The sequence below is a fragment of the Haliotis asinina genome, chromosome 10, assembly GCF_037392515.1.
Source record: "Haliotis asinina isolate JCU_RB_2024 chromosome 10, JCU_Hal_asi_v2, whole genome shotgun sequence".
Classification (NCBI taxonomy): Eukaryota; Metazoa; Mollusca; class Gastropoda; order Lepetellida; family Haliotidae; genus Haliotis; species Haliotis asinina.
In genome coordinates this window covers 22,661,059-22,684,888 of record NC_090289.1, presented here as the reverse complement: position 1 = coordinate 22,684,888, position 23,830 = coordinate 22,661,059, and the positions used below count along the sequence as shown (strand labels likewise).

The following is a 23,830-nucleotide window of genomic DNA, read 5'->3' as shown; positions in this document are numbered from 1 at the left end:
TGGTACAGTTGGGGTTGGGAAGAAAGACCACAGACTCATTGTGAGTAGGGGCATGGTACAGTGGGATTTGGGAAGAAAGACCACAGACACATTGTGAGTAGGGGCATGGTATGGTTTGGGTTGGGAAGAAAGACCACAGACACATTGTGAGTAGGGACATGGTACAGTTGGGGTTGGAAAGAAGGACCACAGACAGTGGGGTCGGGAAGAAGGACTACAGACACAGTGTGAGTAGGGGCATGGTACAGTTGGGTTGGGAAGAAAGACCACAGACACATTGTGAGTAGGGGCATGGTACAGTTAGGGTGGGGAAGAAGGACTACAGACACATTGTGAGTAGGGGCATGGTACAGTTTGGGCCGGGAAGAAGGACTACAGACACATTGTGAGTAGGGGCATGGTACAGTTTGGGTGGGGAAGAAGGACTACAGACATATTGTGAGTAGGGGCATGGTACAGTTAGGGTGGGGAAGAAAGACCACAGACACATTGTGAGTAGGGGCATGGTACAGTTGGGGTTGGAAAGGAAGACCACAGAGACAGTGTGAGTAGGGGCATGGTACATTTTGGGTTGGGAAGAAAGACCACAGACACATTGTGAGTAGGGGCATGGTACAGTGGGATTTGGGAAGAAAGACTACAGACACATTGTGAGTAGGGGCATGGTACGGTTTGGGTTGGGAAGAAAGACCACAGACACATTGTGAGTAGGGACATGGTACATTTTGGGTTGGGAAGAAAGACCACAGACACATTGTGAGTAGGGGCATGGTACAGTTTGGGCTGGGAAGAAAGACCACAGACACATTGTGAGTAGGGGCATGGTACAGTTTGGGTCGGGAAGAAAGACCACAGAGACAGTGTGAGTAGGGGCATGGTACAGTTAGGGTTGGGAAGAAAGACCACAGACACATTGTGAGTAGGGGCATGGTACAGTTGGGGTTGGGAAGAAAGACCACAGACACATTGTGGGTAGGGGCATGGTATGGTTTGGGTTGGGAAGAAAGACCACAGACACATTGTGAGTAGGGGCATGGTACAGTTTGGGTTGGGAAGAAGGACCACAGACACATTGTGAGTAGGGGCATGGTACAGTTGGGGTTGGGAAGAAAGACCACAGACACATTGTGAGTAGGGGCATGGTACATTTTGGGTTGGGAAGAAAGACCACAGACACATTGTGGGTAGGGGCATGGTACAGTTTGGGTTGGGAAGAAGGACCACAGACACATTGTGAGTAGGGGCATGGTACAGTTGGGGTTGGGAAGAAAGACCACAGACAGTGGGGTTGTGATTAGCACAAATTTAACCCAGCACTTTATCACTAGAAGGGCTCACAGCATAAATCTTGTTGCATTTGTACTAGTACGTCATATGGCACTTAATGTTTTCAATTTTAAAATGTGTAATACAAGATGTTAGATAGCTAAAATTTAAGTTGTTTTGGGAACCGTTTAAACCATGAGGGTGGGTGGATTGAGAAATTTCATCTGTATTAGATGGACACTTATTGCTCCCTTGGTGATGTCATGCCTTCCTAGATGTGATCCTACATTTGGTAAGAGACACCCACAAAATTGAGATGGAGAGTTTACAGCCCCTATTTGTCTACCTGGCTGACGACCAACCCCAGATTGATCTTGCTGCTGGCTGACCATGTTGGACCATATGGGCAGCCACAGCCTGCATCAGCCTACATCATTAACAGCGTGTGTAGCTAACCTACAACAGTACTTCCACCCTTTATGACCATAATTCTGACAGAGTAATCCAGATCTGTGTTGTAATACTGGTAGAACCATCACAGTTCCGTTTTTTACTTTTATAAGTGTCTGAAATAAGGTTTGCCAGGATTATGTATTCCGTGAACAGGAAACTGATCGTGTTCTCATTTAGAAAAGGAGCCGAGGATATTTTCTGAAATTTATATTGTGGGCATAGTGAAAAATGGTGCCATAAATTTTTATCACAAGTTATACTTTTCTGTAGGTTAATATGATGCTCAGTCTTATTCAACACGAAGAATCACATATCCGAAAGGAGGTGTTCAGTGATGAGTTATTGTCTGGTGCTGATGTTGAAGACAGTTACAATGATTCTCACTCTCATATTGGTAAATACTCAGTCTGCAGTCATGTTGTTGAGGTAACCTGATGCTCTCTGTAATGACTATGCTGTGCTCGCACTGTTGGAATGCATCCTCCCAATCAGACATCCAAAATGCATTCATTGCACATGGAAATGGTGAATATTTTTCTTTGCATCCATTGATAAGCATCCAGGTGTGTGCTGTTACGATGACGAGAATTATATGAAATTACTGATTCTGCCTGTTGATATGTTGCTAGGGGACAGCTTCCACACCTTGACAAATTAGGTTAGCCATCACAGTAGGATGTGCGAGAAGACAGTAAGAGAGATAGAGAGAGAGATTTACTCAGATGAGGCAACCCAACACTTTTGTTTTTCTTCATGTGATTGAAAGATCGATTACAGGCTATATTTGAGAAGACGATGTTCAGTGCTTCACCTTCACCCTTTAGAGCTAGGAATTGTTTGCGTCTAAATGCTGTAAAGACAGATTTAATATCTGACTCAACTGTGATGTATTTCCAGGGCTTCAAAAGGAAAGGTTGATGGTTTCTTATGTAATTGCAGAAACTCATGGTCTAGAGTTCTGGTGAAGGAGGTCAACCATTATCAAGAATGTAATAAAACATGTTAGGGACTCTATATTGGAAACAATATCTTCAGTCCAGTGGTGACGTGAGCTTTTGAGTAGTCAAATGGATGACTGGATCTAACTTGATACTTGAGTGGATGATGCCTGTGATGGATGCATGTCATGTCAAAATGTGCAAGACTAGACTAAATTCAGAGTGGGCAGCCTCAAGCCAAGTTAAATTACATTCATAAATTACCCTACAAGCATCCTTTGCAAATTAAGCCCCAAAGGTGGAGTAATCCATGCCTTCTCACATGAATTCACTCAGCTAGAATACATGGGATAGAATTGGCATCATCATGAATGATTGACTGCAGCTCATCACGTTGAAGCTTCATAAACACACATCCATGAAACCGACATCATACATTCACACTTGATGTGCAAGAATTGGATTGAAAAGTAATTTTTTCTAAACATATCAATATTTTGTGTAGATCTTGACAGTGTTTATGATGGCTCTATGAGGGGCATTATTGAAAGATTGTGTGTAGAGATGTGGACTGTCAGGGCTGACAGCCATGATAGTGACTCTCATTTCTTATTGACGTATGGAAGTAAGGGGCATGGAGGAGCTACTTTATATTGGGGTTTATATTGGCTGGTATATTTCCTGGTGAATTGAACACAGTGTAGTAGGTGAACGATGATCAAGTTAGAGTCTTGTGTCAGGGTTGAATTGAAACATTTCCACTGTTGGATAGAAATGATAAATATGATAAGAAGGACTTGATTGACTAGCTCCAAGATAATGGAGAGGCAAGCAATGGGGGACACAAATATCTTCTGATTATTCCTGACTGACCTCTGTGAGGTCAACAGGCTACTTAGGAAGCTTTCCCTAATGCTTCTCTTACCCAGAAGCAAATGATGTTGACAATTATGTTCACCAAAATATGGTTTTCATACGTGAACATACATTGTCAATTTCAGACTTTATGAGATGATTCATTGTTATAAGTGAGAACTAAATGTCCAAATACAGCAAATACAACTGCTGAAAACAGGGAGTCTGAAGTATCTGCCAGGTGATCAAGTCTTTGCCCTCAAAGCAGCTGCAAGGCATCATTGTTTTATCTGTATGGGTATGTAGAACACACTGCCACCATTACTCACAACTATGGGATGTGTATTTTGTGAAATGTAGGACAGACAGTGGTGTTGCCAGATGCCACCAGTCAGCCTGGTCAGCTAAATGTAACTGATGACCAGTGTGTCATTTCTCCATTCTGTTACACTATGTACTGTAGACTTCATCATAACTTCATTTCCAGTTTGGTTTGAATGATTATTTCCTGATTGAGATTTCTGGCACTATCACCATGACTGGGAATGTCTTGAACAGTGGGATTTCCCTCCTTCAATCTTAACTCACAAGAAAACAAATATTCTAGGTATGCTTCCAATAGGACAGTTTTCTTACGCAATGTAACTCTTATCATTGGCCTGCTTGTATGATCCTACAGATATTAATATAAATCACAAACTCATTAATTTGAAGATGATTACAAAAAGAAGTTGTGAAATAAGTTAAAGATATGAAGGTAAACAGGAGAAATAGTGAAGTGAGTTAATATTAAGGATTTAAGGAAGAGGAATTGTGAAGTGAGTTAATGTTAAGTTAGGCAAGAGAAAGTGTGAAGTGAATAAATGTTAAGAAGTTAATCAAGAGAAAGGGTGATGTGAGTTAATGTTGAGAGGTTCAGCAAGAGGTGTGAAGTGAGTTAATGTTAAGAAGTTTAGCAAGAGAAATTATGAAGTGAGTTACAGATAGGAAGGTAAGCTAGATAACTAGAGAAATAGAGAAGTGAGTTACAGATAGGAAGGTAAGCTAGATAACTAGAGAAATAGAGAAGTGAGTTACAGATAGGAAGGTAAGCTAGATAACTAGAGAAGTAGAGAAGTGAGTTAATGATAAGAAGGTAAGCTAGAGGAATAGACAAATGGAGAAGTGAGTTAATGATAAGAAGGTAAGCTAGATAGCTAGAGAAATAGAGAAGTGAGTTACAGATAGGAAGGTAAGCTAGAGAAGTAGAGAAGTGAGTTAATGATAAGAAGGTAAGCTAGAGGAATAGACAAATGGAGAAGTGAGTTAATGATAAGAAGGTAAGCTAGATAACTAGAGAAATAGAGAAGTGAGTTACAGATAGGAAGGTAAGCTAGATAACTAGAGAAATAGAGAAGTGAGTTACAGATAGGAAGGTAAGCTAGATAACTAGAAAAGTAGAGAAGTGAGTTAATGATAAGAAGGTAAGCTAGAGGAATAGACAAATGGAGAAGTGAGTTAATGATAAGAAGGTAAGCTAGAGAACTAGAGAAATAGAGAAGTGAGTTAATGATAGGAAGGTAAGTTAGAGAAAGTGAGTAGATAGGAAGAGGGCAAGGCATAATGTGCTTGTGACACCTGTTCAGTATTCCTCTAGATTATTATACTTGATGAATGCAGAGTCCAGCTACTGTCATCCATTAGGGCAGGTTGGATGAATTGCGTTGGATCACTTGTGTATGTTGATTACCTGTTTTACTCTTCATTCAAATGAATTAACACCAGATCCTTGTCAATACCTCTGCCAGGGTCTATGCAACAGATGTAGAGGATAATTTTCATGTTTATAGTGAAATGGGATATATCTGTCATTGAGTGAGATAATAAATGGTAGCATAAAATACTCTGTTTATCATATGCTTCCAATTTGTTTAATTATACTTTTGCACAATTAAAGTAAGAAAGGTTGATTAACCAAATCCAAATTCTGCCACCTCTAAACACTAGACTGTCCACTTCTTTGCATACTCACACTGATAGGACATAGTGGGGTGTTTAAAAATAAGATAAAACATGAGACGAAACATCTCTTACTCCTTTCTTGTTTATCATCTTTTTTGGAAAAAGATCAGCATGAGATATTAAGATTATGTTATCTGCCAAATGATCCTTTTGGTCTTCATGAAGGTCAAGAAACAGTTCCCTCACAGTCACACACCCACTTTCTCAGTGCTTGTGCCCTCAGTGTCTGGCTGATTGATGCAAGTTTTCTTTCCTGTGGGATGGTCATGTGATGCTCATGCATGCTGACCAAATCACCAGTTTGGTGAAATGTATGTGTTCATATTGTCCTTGACAAACACTTTGTTGTGTCATGAAGTATTTCTGGTAAAGTGATATATTCATTGCAGTCAGCATACTTAATTTCTATCACTGCAGTGAAGATTCCATTTTCCTCAAACTCACAAATCTCAGTCTTTCACACTTCTCATTGGTTAGAGAAGTGTTCTTTATGCTTTATGACATGGAAATGTAATGTCCGTCAGTTGATCAGTGACCAGTCACCTTGACCTTAAAAATGTGTCCAATGCACAATAGTTCTGTGGCATGTCTAGCCATGATCTTAAATGTGTCCATCACACAGTAGATCAGTATCATATCTAGCCTTGATCTTAAATGTGTCCATCACACAGTAGATCAGTGTCATATCTAACCTTGACCTTAAAAATGTGTCCAATACACAATAGTTCTGTGGCATGTCTAGCCTTGATCTTAATGTGTCCATCACACAGTAGAGCAGTGTCATATCTAGCCTTGATCTTAAATGTGTCCATCACACAGTAGATCAGTGTCATATCTAGCCTTGATCTTAAATGTGTCCATCACACAGTAGATCAGTGTCATATCTAGCCTTGATCTTAAATGTGTCCATCACACAATAGTTCTGTGCCATATCTAGCCTTGTTTCCATCACACAGTAGATCTGTGGCACATCTAGTGTTTGATCTTATATATGTGTTCATCGCACCATAGATCTCTGGCATATGTAGCCTTGATCGATCTCTGTAATTTTGGGATAAGTCAATTTAATATAAGTTTGGGTAAATCAATTTCACTGAAGTATGTCTGACCTAGTATCTTCCTAGGGCTGCTCTTATATTACAGGTTTCACAGCTACAGCACAACCTATGCCAGAGTGACCTTTCACACACGGTTGTGCTGAACACACAGAACAGCACAAAATGTTGTATTTTTCCACTCCTTATGACTTTCATTCCCTGCTGTCCAACCATCCCTCTTGTCCTTTGCTCTCACCTATCCTTAAATGTACACATAGGAGTAGGATATTATTTATCTTTGTCAAGTGCATTAGCATGACATGTGTTCACAGCTCTAGCTTTGTCACTTACTTGGTGTCCAACAATTTAACAAAAAAAATAGTGTTATCAATTTTTGTTGCTTGGGGACAGTGAAAAACGTTTCATCGTGTGTAAGGTAATTGCAAAATTTCAAGACATGCTGGTTTGTTTCCAACTCTTGTTATTGCTCAGGGGCCTTATTAATGATGTTCTGAGATTTTGTCAGGAAAAAAGTATGTGAATTAATATCTGGCTTAGAAATCTAATGTTGAGAAGACAAAGGTGTTAAGAATATAATGTCTTGTAGCCCTGATGATCTGGAATATTGAACAAGAAATAACCCGACTTCCTTGCTTAACATACAAGAAGAGAGTACACATGACATTGTATGCCTAGTGTGGATCTTGGTGACTGTGTGTTGAAGGATCGGACGGATGTCATCTACAGCATCTCACACTGACAGTTCAGCACTGCTGATGCAGCACTTCAGCAAAATAAAAACATCCAGATGTTCAACTTTGTAGGTATAATCCATGTGTAGTAGAGTATGGTGTTAACAGACTGTGGACAAAGTAGTGGTCATTTTCCCCAAATTGTAGGTGAGCTATCAGTATCTTCATACTTTGTGGATCATAATGCATTTGCTTAAACATTGTGATATGAACAATGTTGTAAATGCATGCTGTGTACAATTCAATAACTGATTTGTCAAACATCTTTCTGTGAGAGACATTTCCAGTGATGCAGTGATTTAGGTTAAGGTGCCAGCTTCTGCCAAAGCGAGGCCAGTAATGATGTCATTAACTTATTCACGTCAGGTGATGATGTGAGGGTGTAACAATGTAGCATATCCACTCCCTTTAGTTCCTTGGGTCACGCGATGATGTGAGGGTGTAATACTGTAACATATTCACACCCTGTAGTTCCTTGTCAGGTGATGATGTGAGGGTGTAATAGTGTAGCATATCCACTCCTTGTGAATCCCTGTGTCAGGTGATGATGATGTGTCAGTACTCCCTGTAGGTATACTACCACTCTTGAGCTCGATTTAAAACAAGGTCGTCTGCCGCTGACTTGACGAGGTGTCTCACATTCTCACAGCATACCGAGGAAGTAACGTTATTGAGTGTAAGGAAGGGGAATCCTGTGATTTTTCACTTCCTAGTTACCGGTCAGTGATGTAAACAACCGCTAAATATCACGCATGAGCAGTCTTGACAGAAAACATGTTTACCCCGAGAATAAGAGACGGCCCTGTAACATATTTACTCCCTGTGATTCCTTGTGTAAGGTGATGATATGAGGGTGTAATAATATAAGGGTAACGCTATTTTTCAGGGCATTATCATTTGCAGAAGCCCGATGAAGGAGGACAGTTGAAAAGACCGAGGGCTTCTGCAAATGATAATGCCTGAAAAATAGCGTTACCGTTATTATAGCTAAAATGAATGGAATTTTTAATAAAATAAGAATAAAAACAGCGGCATCGGTTTAGAAGCATTTACTGCCAACAACGACAGAGATCACTGACACACATTTTACAAACATAAACACATCATAGAACAACACCGATGATGTCACTATTGAGAGTGATGACATTCGACCTTGACCTCTGCTCATACTACCAGCCGCCATTGTTTTCAGTGATCAACGTTAGACTTCAAGTTGATATTTTCATTTGCTGTATGTTGTCATTTATGGTACAATTGTTATGGTTGGCACAGGCAGCAAAGTACGTAATGGCACAAGCACATGTGGCAAATGTGAGCCAGATATATGGTCGATAATGAACCCATGTTCAAACGAGCCGTAGGTGATTGAACTTCAACAGTTGAGCTACTTATGGCGTCACCTAACAACGGGCTTGATAATGGCCGGTCGTTAAGAATTTTGCGGGCATTATCAAGTTACAGTGGACCGCTCATTTCTGATAACGTGCGGCCGTTTTAACTATAATATAGCATATCTGCTCCCTATGATTCCTTGTGTCAGGTGATGATGTAAGGGTGTTATTGTCTTGCAGGCAAGGAATGTGATGAATCTTGCTACCAGCCATCAACTGGACAGCGGCATTGCTGGGGTTCTGGAAAGAACATGTGCCAGCAATGTAAGTATTGTTTCTCTACCACTGACTTAAATTATCTCACAAGAGTTATAAGCTTTAGGTCAATTCATACTACTTCATTTTGTGAAATGATGCATAGATGTGACCAGCAGGAAATAAGAGATGACAATGAAGTGATATTCTTTTTAAGTGTCATACTGCATTATTCAGTTCATAATACAGTAATTATGTATTATTTCTTATCAGTGTGATCATTGGTATATTGGCTGTAGAATCGTATTCACTGTAAGAAGTCAGTCACTCATTACCAGGCCTGGCATGTTGATGTAAGGGAGGTAACTCTTTGATGTATCTGCAGTGACATCAGGTGAAGAGTGCCATGGGTCATGTGAAGGCCGATGCTTTGGGAAGCTACAAAATCAGTGCTGTCACAAGGAGTGTGCAGGGGCATGTACAGGACCCAAGAAAACAGACTGCCTGGTAGGAGGGACTTGAACTAATCCTTTGATATTGTTTTTAGTCAGTTATCTCTTATTCAGTAAAGGGCCTGTTTTCACATATGCTAACTTCCCTAACATTTGATGTTATTTGTATTTGAACAATGTGATTTCTCCGACATGTAATGTAGCAGATGGTTAGTCATTCCAGCAACATCATCTTCCTGAGCATCATTGGTAAACAAGATACTACCTGTATTTGATTGCAGCTATTGTTTATGCATCTAATCCTATTTTCATCATATTCAACTCAATAATAAGAACTTAATGTGTCCGTACATGTAGTTGTTGTTAACAATAGTGACTGTATTCAGGCTTGTCGCAACTTCAACAATGATGGCGCCTGTGAACCTTACTGCCCCCCACAACACATCTATGACCCCAATCTCTACAAGCTGGTCAAGAATCCCAATGCCAGATTTACCTATGGATCTCTGTGTGTCAGCAAGTGTCCAGGTACAGTATAGCTATGGTTTGCACATTAATGTAACTAACTGGGTGAAAGCAAGTGTCAAGGTATAGTATAACCATGGTTTACACATTAGTGTAACTCTCTGGGTGTCAGCAAGTGTCCAGTATAGCCATGGTTTACACATTAATGTAACTACTAGTATCTGGGTGTCAACAGGTACAGTATAGCTGTGGTTTATACAATTTCAGTAGTCAGTGATGCTGTAACAAGTTTCCATTATTACACCTCTTAGGAGGTCGACAACTGATTAAAATATTAGACCCTGCCATGGTCACCGCCAAACTCCCTGCTGAGAAGCTGTGTCGCTAGCAATGGTATGACATCATAATATGATGCATGCAATGCCCAGAGTTTGAAACTCGTTCGATCAGTTGTTTTGAGTTCAGGTCTGTAGACATTTATTATTATTATTTTTTTGCTTTTTAAATTATTTATAGACACTGACTTCCATTGCTTTATTATCCCCCGCTGCACCTTTAGTGTGAAGTATTAGGCTCCGTCTGTATGTCCATATGTACAGATTGGAATATCTTGAGAACCCTGGAGTAGATTCTTTTCATATTTGATATCTAGGTTTATAACAGTAAAGGAATGAAAAAGTCTCAGTCAGGTTTGGTGACTTATACCTTCATCTCAAGGTCACAAGGGGACATCAGGGTTTTGCCTTGTCAGCGAGTAATCTCAAGAACTGTTCACTGGATTTTCTTCATATTCAACACCAAACTTTATCGAGGGAAGGTGCAAGACCCACTTGCTTTTGGTGATCATCTTATTTTCACTGACAAATTTGTATTATCAAACATAGACTTTCAAGCCTTTTGTTGAATGTTTTCGTACAAACAATTCTTTTATTACTATTTTGTCCAAATTTCATACACCTCGACATTCATGTCAAGGCAGTGTATGAAGCAGTATCTGCCTGGTGACCTGCTGCTTGTTAATTACATAGTGGGCTTACAACTTTATTCCATAGCAAGCCCTGTGTGACAATACATTTTCCAAGGGTATACATTTGACCGTGTCATTAACTACGGGAAATATTTTGAAAATAATTTACAGTTGTTGAATCTAGACGATGTCTGTATAGTTCATGATCAATCAGACCATAACTTCAATGGATCTTTCTGCAGGTCTACCCATTTATCTAAACTAAATGTGATTGGTCTAGGGAATCATTTTAGCCCATGAATAGTGTTGAGTGATGGTCTTTTTTGATAGTCTGTCACAATCACACAACAGTTCATTAATTACGTTACTGTAACATCTAATATCAGTTTTCTATTTTTCAAAAAGGGATGGTTACATGTTAGCAGAGCCAGCAACATTTTTAGGCGCTCTTCATAATTTCTTTATGTTTGAACAGCTACAGTGCAAGATATCAAGAGAGTTTGAGAGTACTGTTTTCGTTGACATTTTACTTCATCTTAGGCAACGACCTTTCACTTTCACTTCTTTTAAAGTTTGATTTGATAATATGCAGCGAGGGATATTGTCACCTTAGTGATAATGCTTGTTTAAACTGTTTTATATATTGAATTGTTTGCACACTCAACTTAAACATACTTAACCCTTTTTATAGCAGTTTTATGCTTTTCAAAATATGTTCACTGATTTTAAAAATCCAGACAAGATGCAGACACCATTTTGTTTACATGTCATATGGTCAGTTTAACGTTTAATGTGGCAGTAAGATAAATATGATGTATGCTTCTCCCTCGGGTAATACAGTCTGATGTACCATCTTTGAAGCAGTGTCAACCCTCACCTGATGGCTCAGGTGACACTGCTTCAGACATAGTACATCAGACTGTATTACCCAAGGGAGAAGCATGCAACTGATAGCGTAACTGTGTGTCAGCAGGAGTATAACTGTCTGTGTGATCAAGTGTCCAGGTACAGGCACAGTCAGTGAAATGTGAACATGAGCAAGTTGCAGTGTAACTATGGCCATGGGTAAGTGGGTATGTTGTCATGTATATGTCATGGTTCCAGGTAGTCATGTGGGTACTAAGGTTATATTCCTCATGACAAGATTTTGACCTGATGCTGAGGTAGTGATCCATGTACCAGTGTTTAATATAGCCACTATTGTACAAGAGGGGTATACATGTTTTGTATTCCCTCTGAGATAAAAGTACTACTTGAGTCATTTCTTCCCAGAACATTTGCTGGAAGATCTTGGAGCATGTGTCCGATCCTGTCCAGATGGCTCCACTGCCGAGGAAAACAAATGTGTGCTCTGCAATGGCCCTTGTCCAAAGAGTAAGTCAGACTATAGATTGTCATGAACCTCTGAATGTTTGTGCATTGGATAATAACATGCTGTCTTGAAATTTATTTAGTAAACCATATCACTTAAGACATTGTTATCAGTGTTAAATCTCATGTTGTATGCAGTATGAAACTTTTTTCAAGGTAATAATTAAGCAAGTTGTGTAAAGCACATTGACTTCTGTCATTGAAAACAGAGTGTAAAGGTGTGAAGGACAATGACTGGCTTCATGCACACAGCGTCAAAAACTATTCAGGCTGCACAACTATAGAGGGAAATCTGCGGATTCTGAAGAACACCTTTGATGGGTAAGACAAAATCATTTCTCACTTTCGTACCTGAAATAATTTTGTCATGTAATTATTTTGTGTAGCTTTAATGATTAGACTCAACTATAATGTTTTGACTTGTTATCAACTCTCAAAGTCAAGGAACGAAATTTATTTTACCAACTGTTTATTGCAGAGATGAACATCGAAACATTCCTCCAATGGACCCTGAGGATTTGAAAGTCCTGAAAAGTGTGCGTGAAATCACAGGCTATGTTGTGATACAAACAGATCACAAGAACTTCACTGACCTCTCTTTCCTTTCAAATCTGGAGGTCATTCATGGCAGAGAAACAAAGTAAGACACTTCTGTCACAAAGGAAATGTTTAACTTTACAATACAGTTTACAATACAGTTCACAATACAGTTCACAGTACAGTTCACAATACAGTTTACAATACAGTTCACAATACAGTTCACAATACAGTTTACAATACAGTTTACAATACAGTTCACAATACAGTTTATAATACAGTTTACAATACAGTTCACAATACAGTTCACAATACAGTTCACAATTTACAGTACAGTTTACAGTACAGTTCACAATACAGTTCACAGTACAGTTTACAGTACAGTTTACAGTACAGTTTACAGTACAGTTCACAATACAGTTCACAATACAGTTCACAATACAGTTTACAATACAGTTCACAATACAGTTAATGCTCTGCAGGACCTTCATATCTCTGTAAAGGTCCTTGAAAACATATATTTTAGTTTCCTCTAAAACCCAATTTTTGTTTTCTGTTATGTCAGCTTAAAAAACACGAAAACACAAAATATAAGAATGATACTTCTGCCCTCCAACAGATCAGTGTCTGTGATATAGTCTCTGTGTGATATATTTCATTCCCCCAGCTGCTCTGTGTCTTGGTCTTATGTTGGTGACTTACAGTAGCAAACAGTGTCCGTGAGAATATGTGAGATATACATCATTACCCCAGTTGATCAGTGTGTTTCTGTGTTGGTGACTTAGAATAGCAAGCAGTGTCCGTGAGAATATGTGCGATATACATCATTACCCCAGTTGGTCAGTGTGTTTCTGTGTTGGCGACTTACAGTAGCAAGCAGTGTCCGTGAGAATATGTGAGATATACATCATTACCCCAATTGGTCAGTGTGTTTCTGTGTTGGTGACTTACAATAGCAAGCAGTGTCCGTGAGAATATGTGACACATACACCGCTCCTATTGATCCATCTCTTTTGATGTTGGTGACTTACAGTAGCAAGCAGAGTCTCAGCATCCTGATGACACCACTTAAAACTCTGGAGTTATCATCACTGCGGTCTGTGAAGAATGGTGACATCTGGATTATGGCTAACAAGAACTTGTGTCTGGCGGACTCAGTCAACTGGACTGGAATCCTTCACAATCCTAAACAAGTAGCTGAAGTCAAGAGCAACAGACTTCAGATCAACTGCAGTAAGTTATCACCTGGCCTATTTAAGAAGAAAGCTACACATAGATGTTAATTAATTAACTAAGCATCCATCTGGTAATACATGTATATTATTTCTCTACATGGGAAATTATGTAGGGTATCACAGAATACCAAAAGCAGTCAACCATTCATGTCTAGTTATTGTATTTTGATGTTATTCTTGGCATTGTCTTTGAAAAGAGGATTATCTTTTGCCCATACTTGATTACTGTTCTTTCTAGCCAAATTGTGATACTTTGTTGTATGTTGTATTGTGCTATGTGAAATGTGTCTCCAGCCAAAGATGGTCAGGTGTGCAGTAAGGAGTGTTCTAGCCATGGCTGTTGGGGAGTTGGTGCCAACAAGTGTGTCTCCTGTCGCAACAAGAGGCTGGCCAACAAGAACTTGTGTGTTGCCTCCTGTGCAGACATCTACAACTTTTATGAAGAGCCGCCAAATAATGGTTCCAGAATTGGGATCTGTCACCCATGCAACAACCAGTGTGCAGGCAGTTGTACTGGTCCTGTAAGTTGCCATGCAGGCTTCCTTATAACAAATTAACTCAATGTCATCCTAGTATGCTGAAGGTGTTCTGTATATTACCATGTATAAGCTAACCTTGTAGAAAAACCGAAGAGCCAACATGACCCTCCAAATCAGTGTCAAAATCATATCTCTCATAGATAGGCCAATCCCCTGCAAGGACACAACCAGAGACGTATTGGATATAAAACGTAAGTATATATGGTGAGAATGTTAAATAATAATGCTTACTGGTATATTGTGGAAACCTGTGTTTGTTTTCCTTTTATATCCCAATGATCACAATGTCACCATTTTTTTAAACTGGTGAGTATAGAAATGTGTCAGTCAGTTCTTTCCATACTAATTCCTTGGTTCCATCATTGTTATGGTCTTGCAGATTGTTGCACACAAGGACATCTTCGTCTTCCTTTCTTGGTTTTGTCATTAAAAATTCCTCAAACAAGGCATTGTCTTCTGAGCCATCCATCACATTTCCCATCACATGACCCATCTCACAACTTCACTAAGTGGAGCTCTCGTCGTACATTGGATTTTGTGAAACTGGTTTCTGTTAATTATCCAATCAGACCACCTGATCGTAGCGATTGTCAGATTGTCTCAACAGCAATGCCGCTGAGAGGTGTCTCATCACCGATGTCATCAGTACAGTCTACATCAGGATCACTGCTCCCTTGGAGGGAGAGTCAACAGGATGCATTGTTGATCCAGCAGAAGCAGATGGCTGTGGAGTACCTGCTAGCATTTGAAAATGCTACGTCATCACCTATGTCTGACAATGAGACTGTGACAGCTGTCATCCAGAAGCAGTCTTGCACAACATGGGAGACTACTAAGCTGAAGAATTTGTGAACGAGATCGGCCATTGGGTGTGTCAGGCTATGGAAAAGAATCTCGGCATACAGCAGAAGCAGACGTCTAGCCGTGGCAACATTGAAGATAATGGGATTGAGTTTTGAAGCCCATCTCCGTCGTTGCTGTCAACCTGAAGGCAGCCACTTTGAAGACTCAGGGATGACATACCCCTGTGTTTAGTGCAAGACGATTTAGACATCACAACATGGAACCTTTTATGAAGGTGCCATAGATAGACAAAGATTTCTACCTGGTGTCCGATGTCAAGTCACCAAGCTATCGAGTTGAAGATTAGCTCAGCTTGACACAACCTGGAGACTTTTTGGCGTTATCAAGATCCAGGGCGATTAATGAGCCACTCCTAAGCATATAAGGATCCTAAGACTGAAGAGGAGCACTTCAACAGAAAATACATATTGAGACCAGAAACGTTCAAGATGATACATCTGCCTCAGCTGAAACATCTCATCTGAGCCAGTGACTTTATGGTGAATATAGATCTGCAGGATGCATACCGGTACCTCCATGTCCCGATGCATCCAGATTCCACAAAGCACCTTAAGCTCCTGTTTGACAGAAGGCATTACCAGTGGAAGGCACTGCCTTTTTGGATTTTGTTGTCCATGGCTATTTATGCTCATAACGAAACCGATCATCACATACCTACATCAGAAAGGTCCAAGCAGTGCCTTTTATCTGGACGATGGGACACAGGCACGTCAAGAAGCAGATCTACTCAAACAACAGAAGTTCATGATCTACCTGTTGACACAGGTTAATTGGTTAATCATATGAAGTCAGAGTTGGAACCATCTCAAGACTTTAAGTTCCTGGGCATCAGATTTTTGACTACAGAGAATCTCATTCTGGCCCCTAGATAGAGGAACATACAGTCATCCATGCCAGTAGCCCTCAGAGCATGGTAGCGTCTTCTAGGTCTACAGACACTGGTACAGGCACCTACATGCAGTTAAGACCATTACAGTGCTGCCTGATAACACATCTCGGTGATACAAAGAACTTCAGGCTTCCACAACTTTCAAAGCCTTACCTGTTGTTGTGGACAATGAGATCGAACGTTTGCAGCGGAATCTGCTTGAGAGAGCCAGTTTACAACCGTCATCTGTATGTAGACACATCTCCCCAAGGTTGGGGGTGCATTTCAAGGACAAAGATGCAGCATGCACGTGGTCGAGAGAAGAGAAGGACCTACACATCAACCAGTTAGAACTGAAAGCAGTAATGGAAGCAGTTCTGCTAAAATTAAGGAATTAAGTCCAGATGATACATATGGACAATTTTGGCGGTGGCCCTCTACATCAACCTGCAGGGATCCATCAGATCAGCGCCCCCTCCAGCAACTAATGTTCGAGCTGTTGGACATCATGGAAGATATCCACATGTGGGTGAGGGATTTCCATAAATCAGGGGCAGTCAGTGTCCTTGCTGATGCCTTGCCAAGAGTGGTACATCCATCAACCACAGAGTGGATGCATAATACAGAGGCCTTCCAGTTGATAACAGCAACAGTCAGCCATCCTCTCCTCGATCTGTTTGCAGCCTGATTCAACCATCAGGTGACAACATTCATCTTGCCAGGTGGGATCAGCTAGCATGGACTGTTGACGCCTTAGTCGTGTCTTGGGAAGGACTGAATGCTTATGTGTTCCCGCCTCTTATCCTGTTACCAGAAGTGTTGTGGAAGTTCGACCAAATGAAGAGCCTGCAGCTGATTTTGGTTGTGCCTTGCTGGCTGTCGAGATCCTGGTTTCCAGACCTGAGAGAGAAGCACGGAGAGCATTGTGCCCACCTGATTGGCCAAACCTCCATGTCTACCCTCATACCAAGCAGCAGCATGGAGCCCAGAAGCATTCCGCTTACATGTATGGAACATATTAAGTGCTGCTTAAAGAGGGTACTCCACCAGAGCAGCTAAAGCTGTTATTTTGGCCTTGTGTTGATATATAACATATAACCTGTATGACAACAAGTGGAAAAGCCTTGACCAATATGTTACTCGCAAGGGGTTTACGACCAGAAGAGCAAGTCACCCACAAGTAGCAGACTACTTATGACATTTGAGGTATACTAGATGCCAGAAAGGTTCTACACTGTCAACATATTTGGCAGCATTTAGTTTGGTCATCTCCATAAAGATGAAGGCTTCCAAATTAGTTGCGTTTTTGAGATCATCAAGTTAGAAGATCAACAGCAGAAGTTTTGAGCACCTGCATGGGATCTTAATGTCGCATTACTCCATTTCATCAGTGACGATTATGTACTTTTGAACAGACATCTGTTGAGTTGCTCACTCAGAAAACAATCTTCCTTCTCACCTTAGCAACTGCAGCCAGGGTGTCTGAAGTCCATGCCTTAGATTTCGACCATAGAAGATTTGAAAAATGTGGCCATTTGGCTGTACACCTAGGTCTTAGATGGGTTCACTTTCATGAAATTGTATCCCATAGATAAGCCCTTTTGCAAACTGCTATTATTTAGTATTTAGTATCAGACTCTGTCCGTCTGTACAATCATACAGATTGGAATATCTTAACTCCTTAAGCTCAAGAGCCACTTCGCTGCTCAACACCTGGAACCCTGTGCTGATTGCCTGGTTGACTGTGGCAAGACTAATTAGAGCTATTCACGCTTGATATCCCTGGCAGGTTTCGGAGATTACAGGAAACTGTCTCGTCACATGAGCAAGTCCGGATTGTTTAATTTTTCAATTGCGTCGTAAAGATATATGTTGAAACAATGCAGGCATGAATACATTTCATATAGGTAACGTTTTACGTAATTTTATTATACTTTCTTTTGTAGACTTTTGGAACGTTTGGTCAGTAGACATCTTGGATACAGATTGATTATTGGCTAGATCGTTGACCAATCGATCTAGCCATATTTGTTTTGAATGCAAACGAGGTACAGAAGATTGATAATGGGCATGACTCCATAAAACAGGTTGTTTGTTTTACACTTGTCACAGGACAAAACTTTACCTGGACATGCCTTCTGCCAGAGGCTGTTATTTCGAGGTTGAAAGAGGTGTTCAAATATCTGATTACTATTGTCTGACTGAATGATTATACACATGTGTATCAATTCCGTAACTGATATATCATCCTCCTATTATTGACAATGGATCTGATACATGTGATCATTACACTGGATAAGATAAATACAGAGATCAAATACAAACGTTTCTTACACAATGCTTATGTAAATTGCATTGAAAAATCACATTTCAAATCAACATGAAACTTTCAACAGCTTGAACAAATTGCTTCAGTTAGCTTTGTATGGTTATGTGTAATATGTATTATGTACATATATATCCCGAGTCGAGTTAGGTCTAAATTAGTAACTTGGTTTATTTCAAATCTATACGACCATGGGTGAAATACAGTATTGCTATTTATGTCTACGATTTATTATATAAACTATTATAACAAATGAATGAATGATTTAATTTAGAGGAAGGTCTTGTCACCTTGTCACCGTTACTTCAATCAATTTGCAAAAATAGTATTTTAGTATTCACTCCCAGTGACGAGGACCAAACACTTACCTGCTGTAACACCATCTCATAATTCCCTTTCTTTCAAACTTGTGTTCACCAGTACAAGCCCATGACATTGCTAGCAATTGTTATCAAAACACTTTATACTTCTTCTGATTAACACAGAAAGTAACCTCTCTCGTAAGAAAAGCTAATCTTTGATCAATACTACTAAATTGATTGAAATAATAGGTACAGTACGAATTTGAAATGTGAAATGCACATGTGAGTCTCTTGCTGAATGAGAGGTGCCTTCTGCTGACGACCATGTGCGGCTCTCGTTGAATAAGCGGTGCTTTTTATTACTGCCCTTACGCGGCTCTCCCTGTGAGAAGCTAATTAATATGCCGCTTATACGCATCTCTCAGCCTTAATGAGTTAAGAACCTTTGACTAGATTCTTTTCATATTTGGTATCTAGCTCTATCACAGTAAAACAAATGTCTCAGTCAGGTTTGGTGACCTTGACCTTCATCTCAAGGTCACAAGGGAACTGAAGCATTCAGCTTGTCAGTAAATATCTCAAGAACCTTTCACTGGATTTTCTTCACCAAACTTTGTCTAGGGAAGGTGCAGGGCCCAGTTGATTCTAGTGACCTGCAGTTAATTTTCAGGGTCACTGATCAAGGTCTAAGTGACTCTTCAAAATATTTTTGTGTTTGAACAACTACAGTGCAAGATATCAAGAGAGTTTGAGAGTGATGTTTTTGTTGACATTTAACTTCATCATAAACTGTGACCCTCACTTTCATTTCTTTTTTAAGTTTGATTTGATAATATGCTGTGGGGGATTATGTCAACTTAGTGACAATCCTTGTTGTCCACAAACTATGGCTTATACATGGTAATATACAGTATGTTCAAAGTTGATTTTGTGGTTAATGTGTTTAATTCTTTTAGATTAGCATATTATCTATATTTGCTTTCACTTTTCTCTGACCCGTGAAGGTCCCAGGAAAGAATAGGCCTTCAGCAACCCATGCTTGCCATAACAGGCGACTATGCTTATCGTAAGAGGCGACTAACGGGATCGGGTGGTCAGGCTCGCTGACTTGGTTGACACATGTCATTGGTTCCCAACTGCGCAGACCGATGCTCATGTTGTTGATTTACAGACCGCCGCCATATGGCTGGAATATTGCTGAGTGCAGCGTAAAACTAAAGTCACTCACTCACTCACTCATTTTTCTCTTTTCACAACTGCAAAGTTTAGGACAGGATTAACTATACATGAATCTGTATCCAAAGAAATTTCAAAAATAGCCTATTGTATGTTTGTTTGTTTCATCTAGGACAACTGGGAATGCTCTAGCTGTCGCAACTTGACTGTCATTGACGTTGAAATAAAAGACATTGCATCCAAGAAGAATGTGTGTCTGGATGAATGTCCCCCAAACATGTACCCCGGAGATAACAATGTCTGCCAAAAGTGTCATCCTCATTGTGAAGAAAGGTTAGTTACCAATGCATCATCAAACATTTTTACATTCCAAAGGATAGCAATCTAAAGTTAGCATGCCAACGTTTGTCTGTAAATTGCTTTGTGTTTAAGTTTTGGAGACAAATTGATGTACAGGTGTGTTACAGAAACAGTGAAGAGTTAGAGATGTATTACAGTGTCAGAGTGGTAATTCTAGTGAATGCTATAACTGCATACATGAATGCAGAGTGATGATTGTAGTGAATGCCTTAACATTTACATATTTCAGATTGGTAATTGTAGTGAATGCCTTAACATTTACATATTTCAGAGTGGTAATTGTAGTGAATGCTATGACTACGTTATATGACCCCAAGACTTTATTGTTAGAGATACAGTACAATATCTGGCTGTTAGACACTGTACAGTGTTTAGTATCATGTCAGTGTACATTAGCTGTGTCACTGTTACTACTACATGTTACTTTGGAACTCTCTTCCAGATGTTCAGGTAACATGGAGACTGTGGGTTTTGGAGGCTGTGACACCTGCATTGTTGGAATAGCGAATGGCAGTGATATCTACTGCCTGCCAAAAGACACCATCTCCTGTCCTCGTGGCTATTATATGAGTATTGAGAAGAGCAGTGCCCAAGGACCATTGGCAGGCAAAAAGGTGAAATAGCTTAATGAATGAAATAATCTTTGCCCATGCAATTATTTACCTTGTGTCCTTACAAGTCAGGTTGTCTCGTACAGAGACTAAACACTGTTATCCTGTTGCAGCTGTGTCGTGTGTGTGACAAGCGTTGTCTGACCTGCGATGGCCCCGGGGTGCAGTACTGTACAGACTGCACCTACTACCGCAGTGAAGGTCTGTGTGTGGAGCACTGTCCAGCCTTCACCTACTCTGACAACCAGACCAAGGAGTGTGAGAGCTGTCATCAGGAGTGCCGTGGGGGATGTTACGGACCCTCCAGTGGTAACTGCCAAGCGTGCAACAACCTCAAGATCTACATTGATGAAGATGGATCAATGGTATGTTCTTCTATATGGTACTTATTGAAACTAAACAATTGCAACAACCTATGTCTTGTAGAACAAAGATTCTTTTTCATAGAGATCCTCTTTGGGGTACTTATAAGCATTTAAATGTTCCTTATATTCTTCCGACAGTTGTAACCATATTTGGAACAAAAAATATGTACAAAACAAAAAACAAAGTTTTTGTCTTGTGAGACCACCCCTACTGGGCACCCTGGACCTGTGAGAGCCAAGAGCAGATAACTGTCAAGCCAAACACTTCCTTTTCTGTACAGACGTGCTAAGAGGTGTTGTCAGTTTCCACTGGAATCTTGCTCAAAGACAAGTTAAGATGAGTAGCGCTGACTCTTCAACTGTATGTATTGTTTCTTTATAAGATGCATGGGTGGACATGGTGGTTCGGTTGGGGGAGGCCGTGGCCCAGTCTTCACCCTGGGGAACCCTCCTCCCTAAGGGCAACCGTCAAGTGGGTCGGCCATATTGTCGGATATGCCAAGGGCAGACAGCCCCGGCTTGACCCAAGGGGCAAGCGGGGCGCAGACGCCCGGTGCCGGCGACTCAGGCCTCTCCTCGAGCACGCCTAGTGCCCAAGTGGGCAGGCAGCTTAGCGCTGCCCAGCCGCTGGGCGCCTTGCAGCTACGTCCTTGCCCTGGGCTTTCGGGAAATCCTCCGCTTGGGGGATCTTCTCAGGTGCCCAGGCGAGCTGGTTCAGACTCCGGCAGGGGTGAGCCGAGTGTCTCAGCTCTTCTTAGTCCCTCGATTCCCTCGTGTTTGGCCTCCATTGCACCCTCAACAGGTTCACTATATATGGTGATGGTTCCCTGTCTGAGGAGCGCAATGAGATTGACATGGAGGTGGAAGGGGGCAGGGAGGAGTTTGAGAAGGAGGTCCCATACTCGTTCGGCTCATCACTGAGGCAGGTGCGGGAGAAGATCACTGAGGTCCTGCCTTAGGTGGCTATCCCCGTCGCCGAGCCTGACCCCTTGGAGTTTAGGCTCCCTGGGGAGGCCTTCGTGGCTAGCAAGGTCGCCGATGCCCGTCTGCACATTCTTCCGTCGCTTGTCGCGGAGATTGTGAAGCCTCTCCTTTCTGGAACCCGCAGGCGCTTCAATCTCCCTGAGATCAAGCGTCGGTACCAGCTGGACGAGGATACACTATCTGAACCACCAGTGGTGGATGAGTGCGTGTCCTCCTCTTCCTTTGCTTTGGCCAGGCAGGGTTGGTGGCTGCCTCCCTTCTCGGTGTCCGCTTCTGCGCTGAGGTCCGTCTGTCGTTCCTTCGAGGAAACTTATAGGTGTGCGGCCCAGCAGCTGAGAGTTGCGGTCCATTTGGCGTACCTGTCAGCCTTGCAAGGTCAGATGATGGACCAAGAGAGCACTGTCAATGACTCTCCGCCGGCAGTGTCAGGGAGGCAGCTCACTGATGTACACTCTCATCTGGCTTGGGACAGCATTAGGTGTTGTGCCAGTCAGATGATGGGTGCCCTCATGGGTTTGCGCCGACTATGGCTTTCTGTAGCCAGGTACTCTCCCGCTAGACAGCAGACACTCCTCGCATTGCCCTACATGCTGGGGTCCTCCCTCTTCCCTGGGGCTTTGCAGGTTGTGCGGGAGGCCACGGAGGCTGTTAGCACTTTCAAGGACTCTAAGCCCTTGTTAGAGCAACCCTCCTCGTTTCACCAATGACCTCCCACTCTTGCTTCGGCTTACCTGCCTGCCCCTGCTTCTCGTTAAACGTCTCCCCAGAGCCCTCGGTGTCCCTCGCACAAGCAGGCGGAGACCTGCCGACTGTAGGGGTACATTGCCTTCGTCCCAGTTTGGAGCAGGCTGTTACTATTCCTTTCAGAATGGCAGGCAGGTACTTCAAATCCCTGGGTCCTGTCCCCAGTCAGGGATGGCCACATGCCACAGTGGAAGCGAGACCCTCCGAGCTTCTCAGGGATTCAGCACATGCCTGTGCCGTTCTCCTGGGAAAAAGCAGAGGTCTCTGTGCCGAGGTCCAGTCGTTACTGGACAAGGCAGTCATTGAGGTGGCTCTGGAAGGTCAAAAAGAAGACAGGTTTTATTCCACATACTTCCTTGTGACCACGACAGGCCCATTCTGAATCTCAGAGAGCTGAACAAGGTCTTAGAGGTTCCGTCCTTCAGGATGGAGACCCTGCATTCAGTGATCTCTTCCGTAGAGACAGGGGATTGGCTCACGTCAATTGATCTCAAGGACGCTTACCTCCATGTCTCGTTACACTCCGAGTTCAAGAAATACGTTCGGTTTTTGTTCGAAGTGTTATCAGTTTCGGGTTCTGCCCTTCGGCATCTCCACAGCACCGAGGGTGTTCACCAAACTTATGTTGACTCCAGCTCACAGGGCAGATGTTGTCATCTGTACCTGGACGATAGGCTCTTGAGGGCTGTAGGGCACCTATTATCACATGATGCCACATATCAGGTGATGGACATCCTGTTGAAGTTCGGCTGGATCATCAATCTCAAGAAATCAGA

The 23,830-nt window shown here is 41.6% G+C and overlaps 1 protein-coding gene across 6 annotated transcripts in view; it reads left to right on the top strand.

The window, feature by feature from the left end:
* The window catches only part of LOC137297690 (epidermal growth factor receptor-like), a 172,124-nt gene that overhangs the window by 123,297 nt on the left and 24,997 nt on the right, over nucleotides 1-23,830 (top strand). For all 6 annotated transcript variants that reach the window (XM_067829611.1, XM_067829608.1, XM_067829609.1 and 3 more), the window contains exons 4-14: nucleotides 8,874-8,957; nucleotides 9,274-9,395; nucleotides 9,727-9,868; nucleotides 12,045-12,146; nucleotides 12,353-12,464; nucleotides 12,622-12,783; nucleotides 13,714-13,913; nucleotides 14,210-14,436; nucleotides 20,163-20,323; nucleotides 20,793-20,964; nucleotides 21,075-21,326. In XM_067829611.1, coding sequence (XP_067685712.1) covers nucleotides 8,874-8,957; nucleotides 9,274-9,395; nucleotides 9,727-9,868; nucleotides 12,045-12,146; nucleotides 12,353-12,464; nucleotides 12,622-12,783; nucleotides 13,714-13,913; nucleotides 14,210-14,436; nucleotides 20,163-20,323; nucleotides 20,793-20,964; nucleotides 21,075-21,326 — 1,736 coding nt within the window. The remainder of the gene's footprint in view (nucleotides 1-8,873; nucleotides 8,958-9,273; nucleotides 9,396-9,726; nucleotides 9,869-12,044; nucleotides 12,147-12,352; nucleotides 12,465-12,621; nucleotides 12,784-13,713; nucleotides 13,914-14,209; nucleotides 14,437-20,162; nucleotides 20,324-20,792; nucleotides 20,965-21,074; nucleotides 21,327-23,830) is intronic.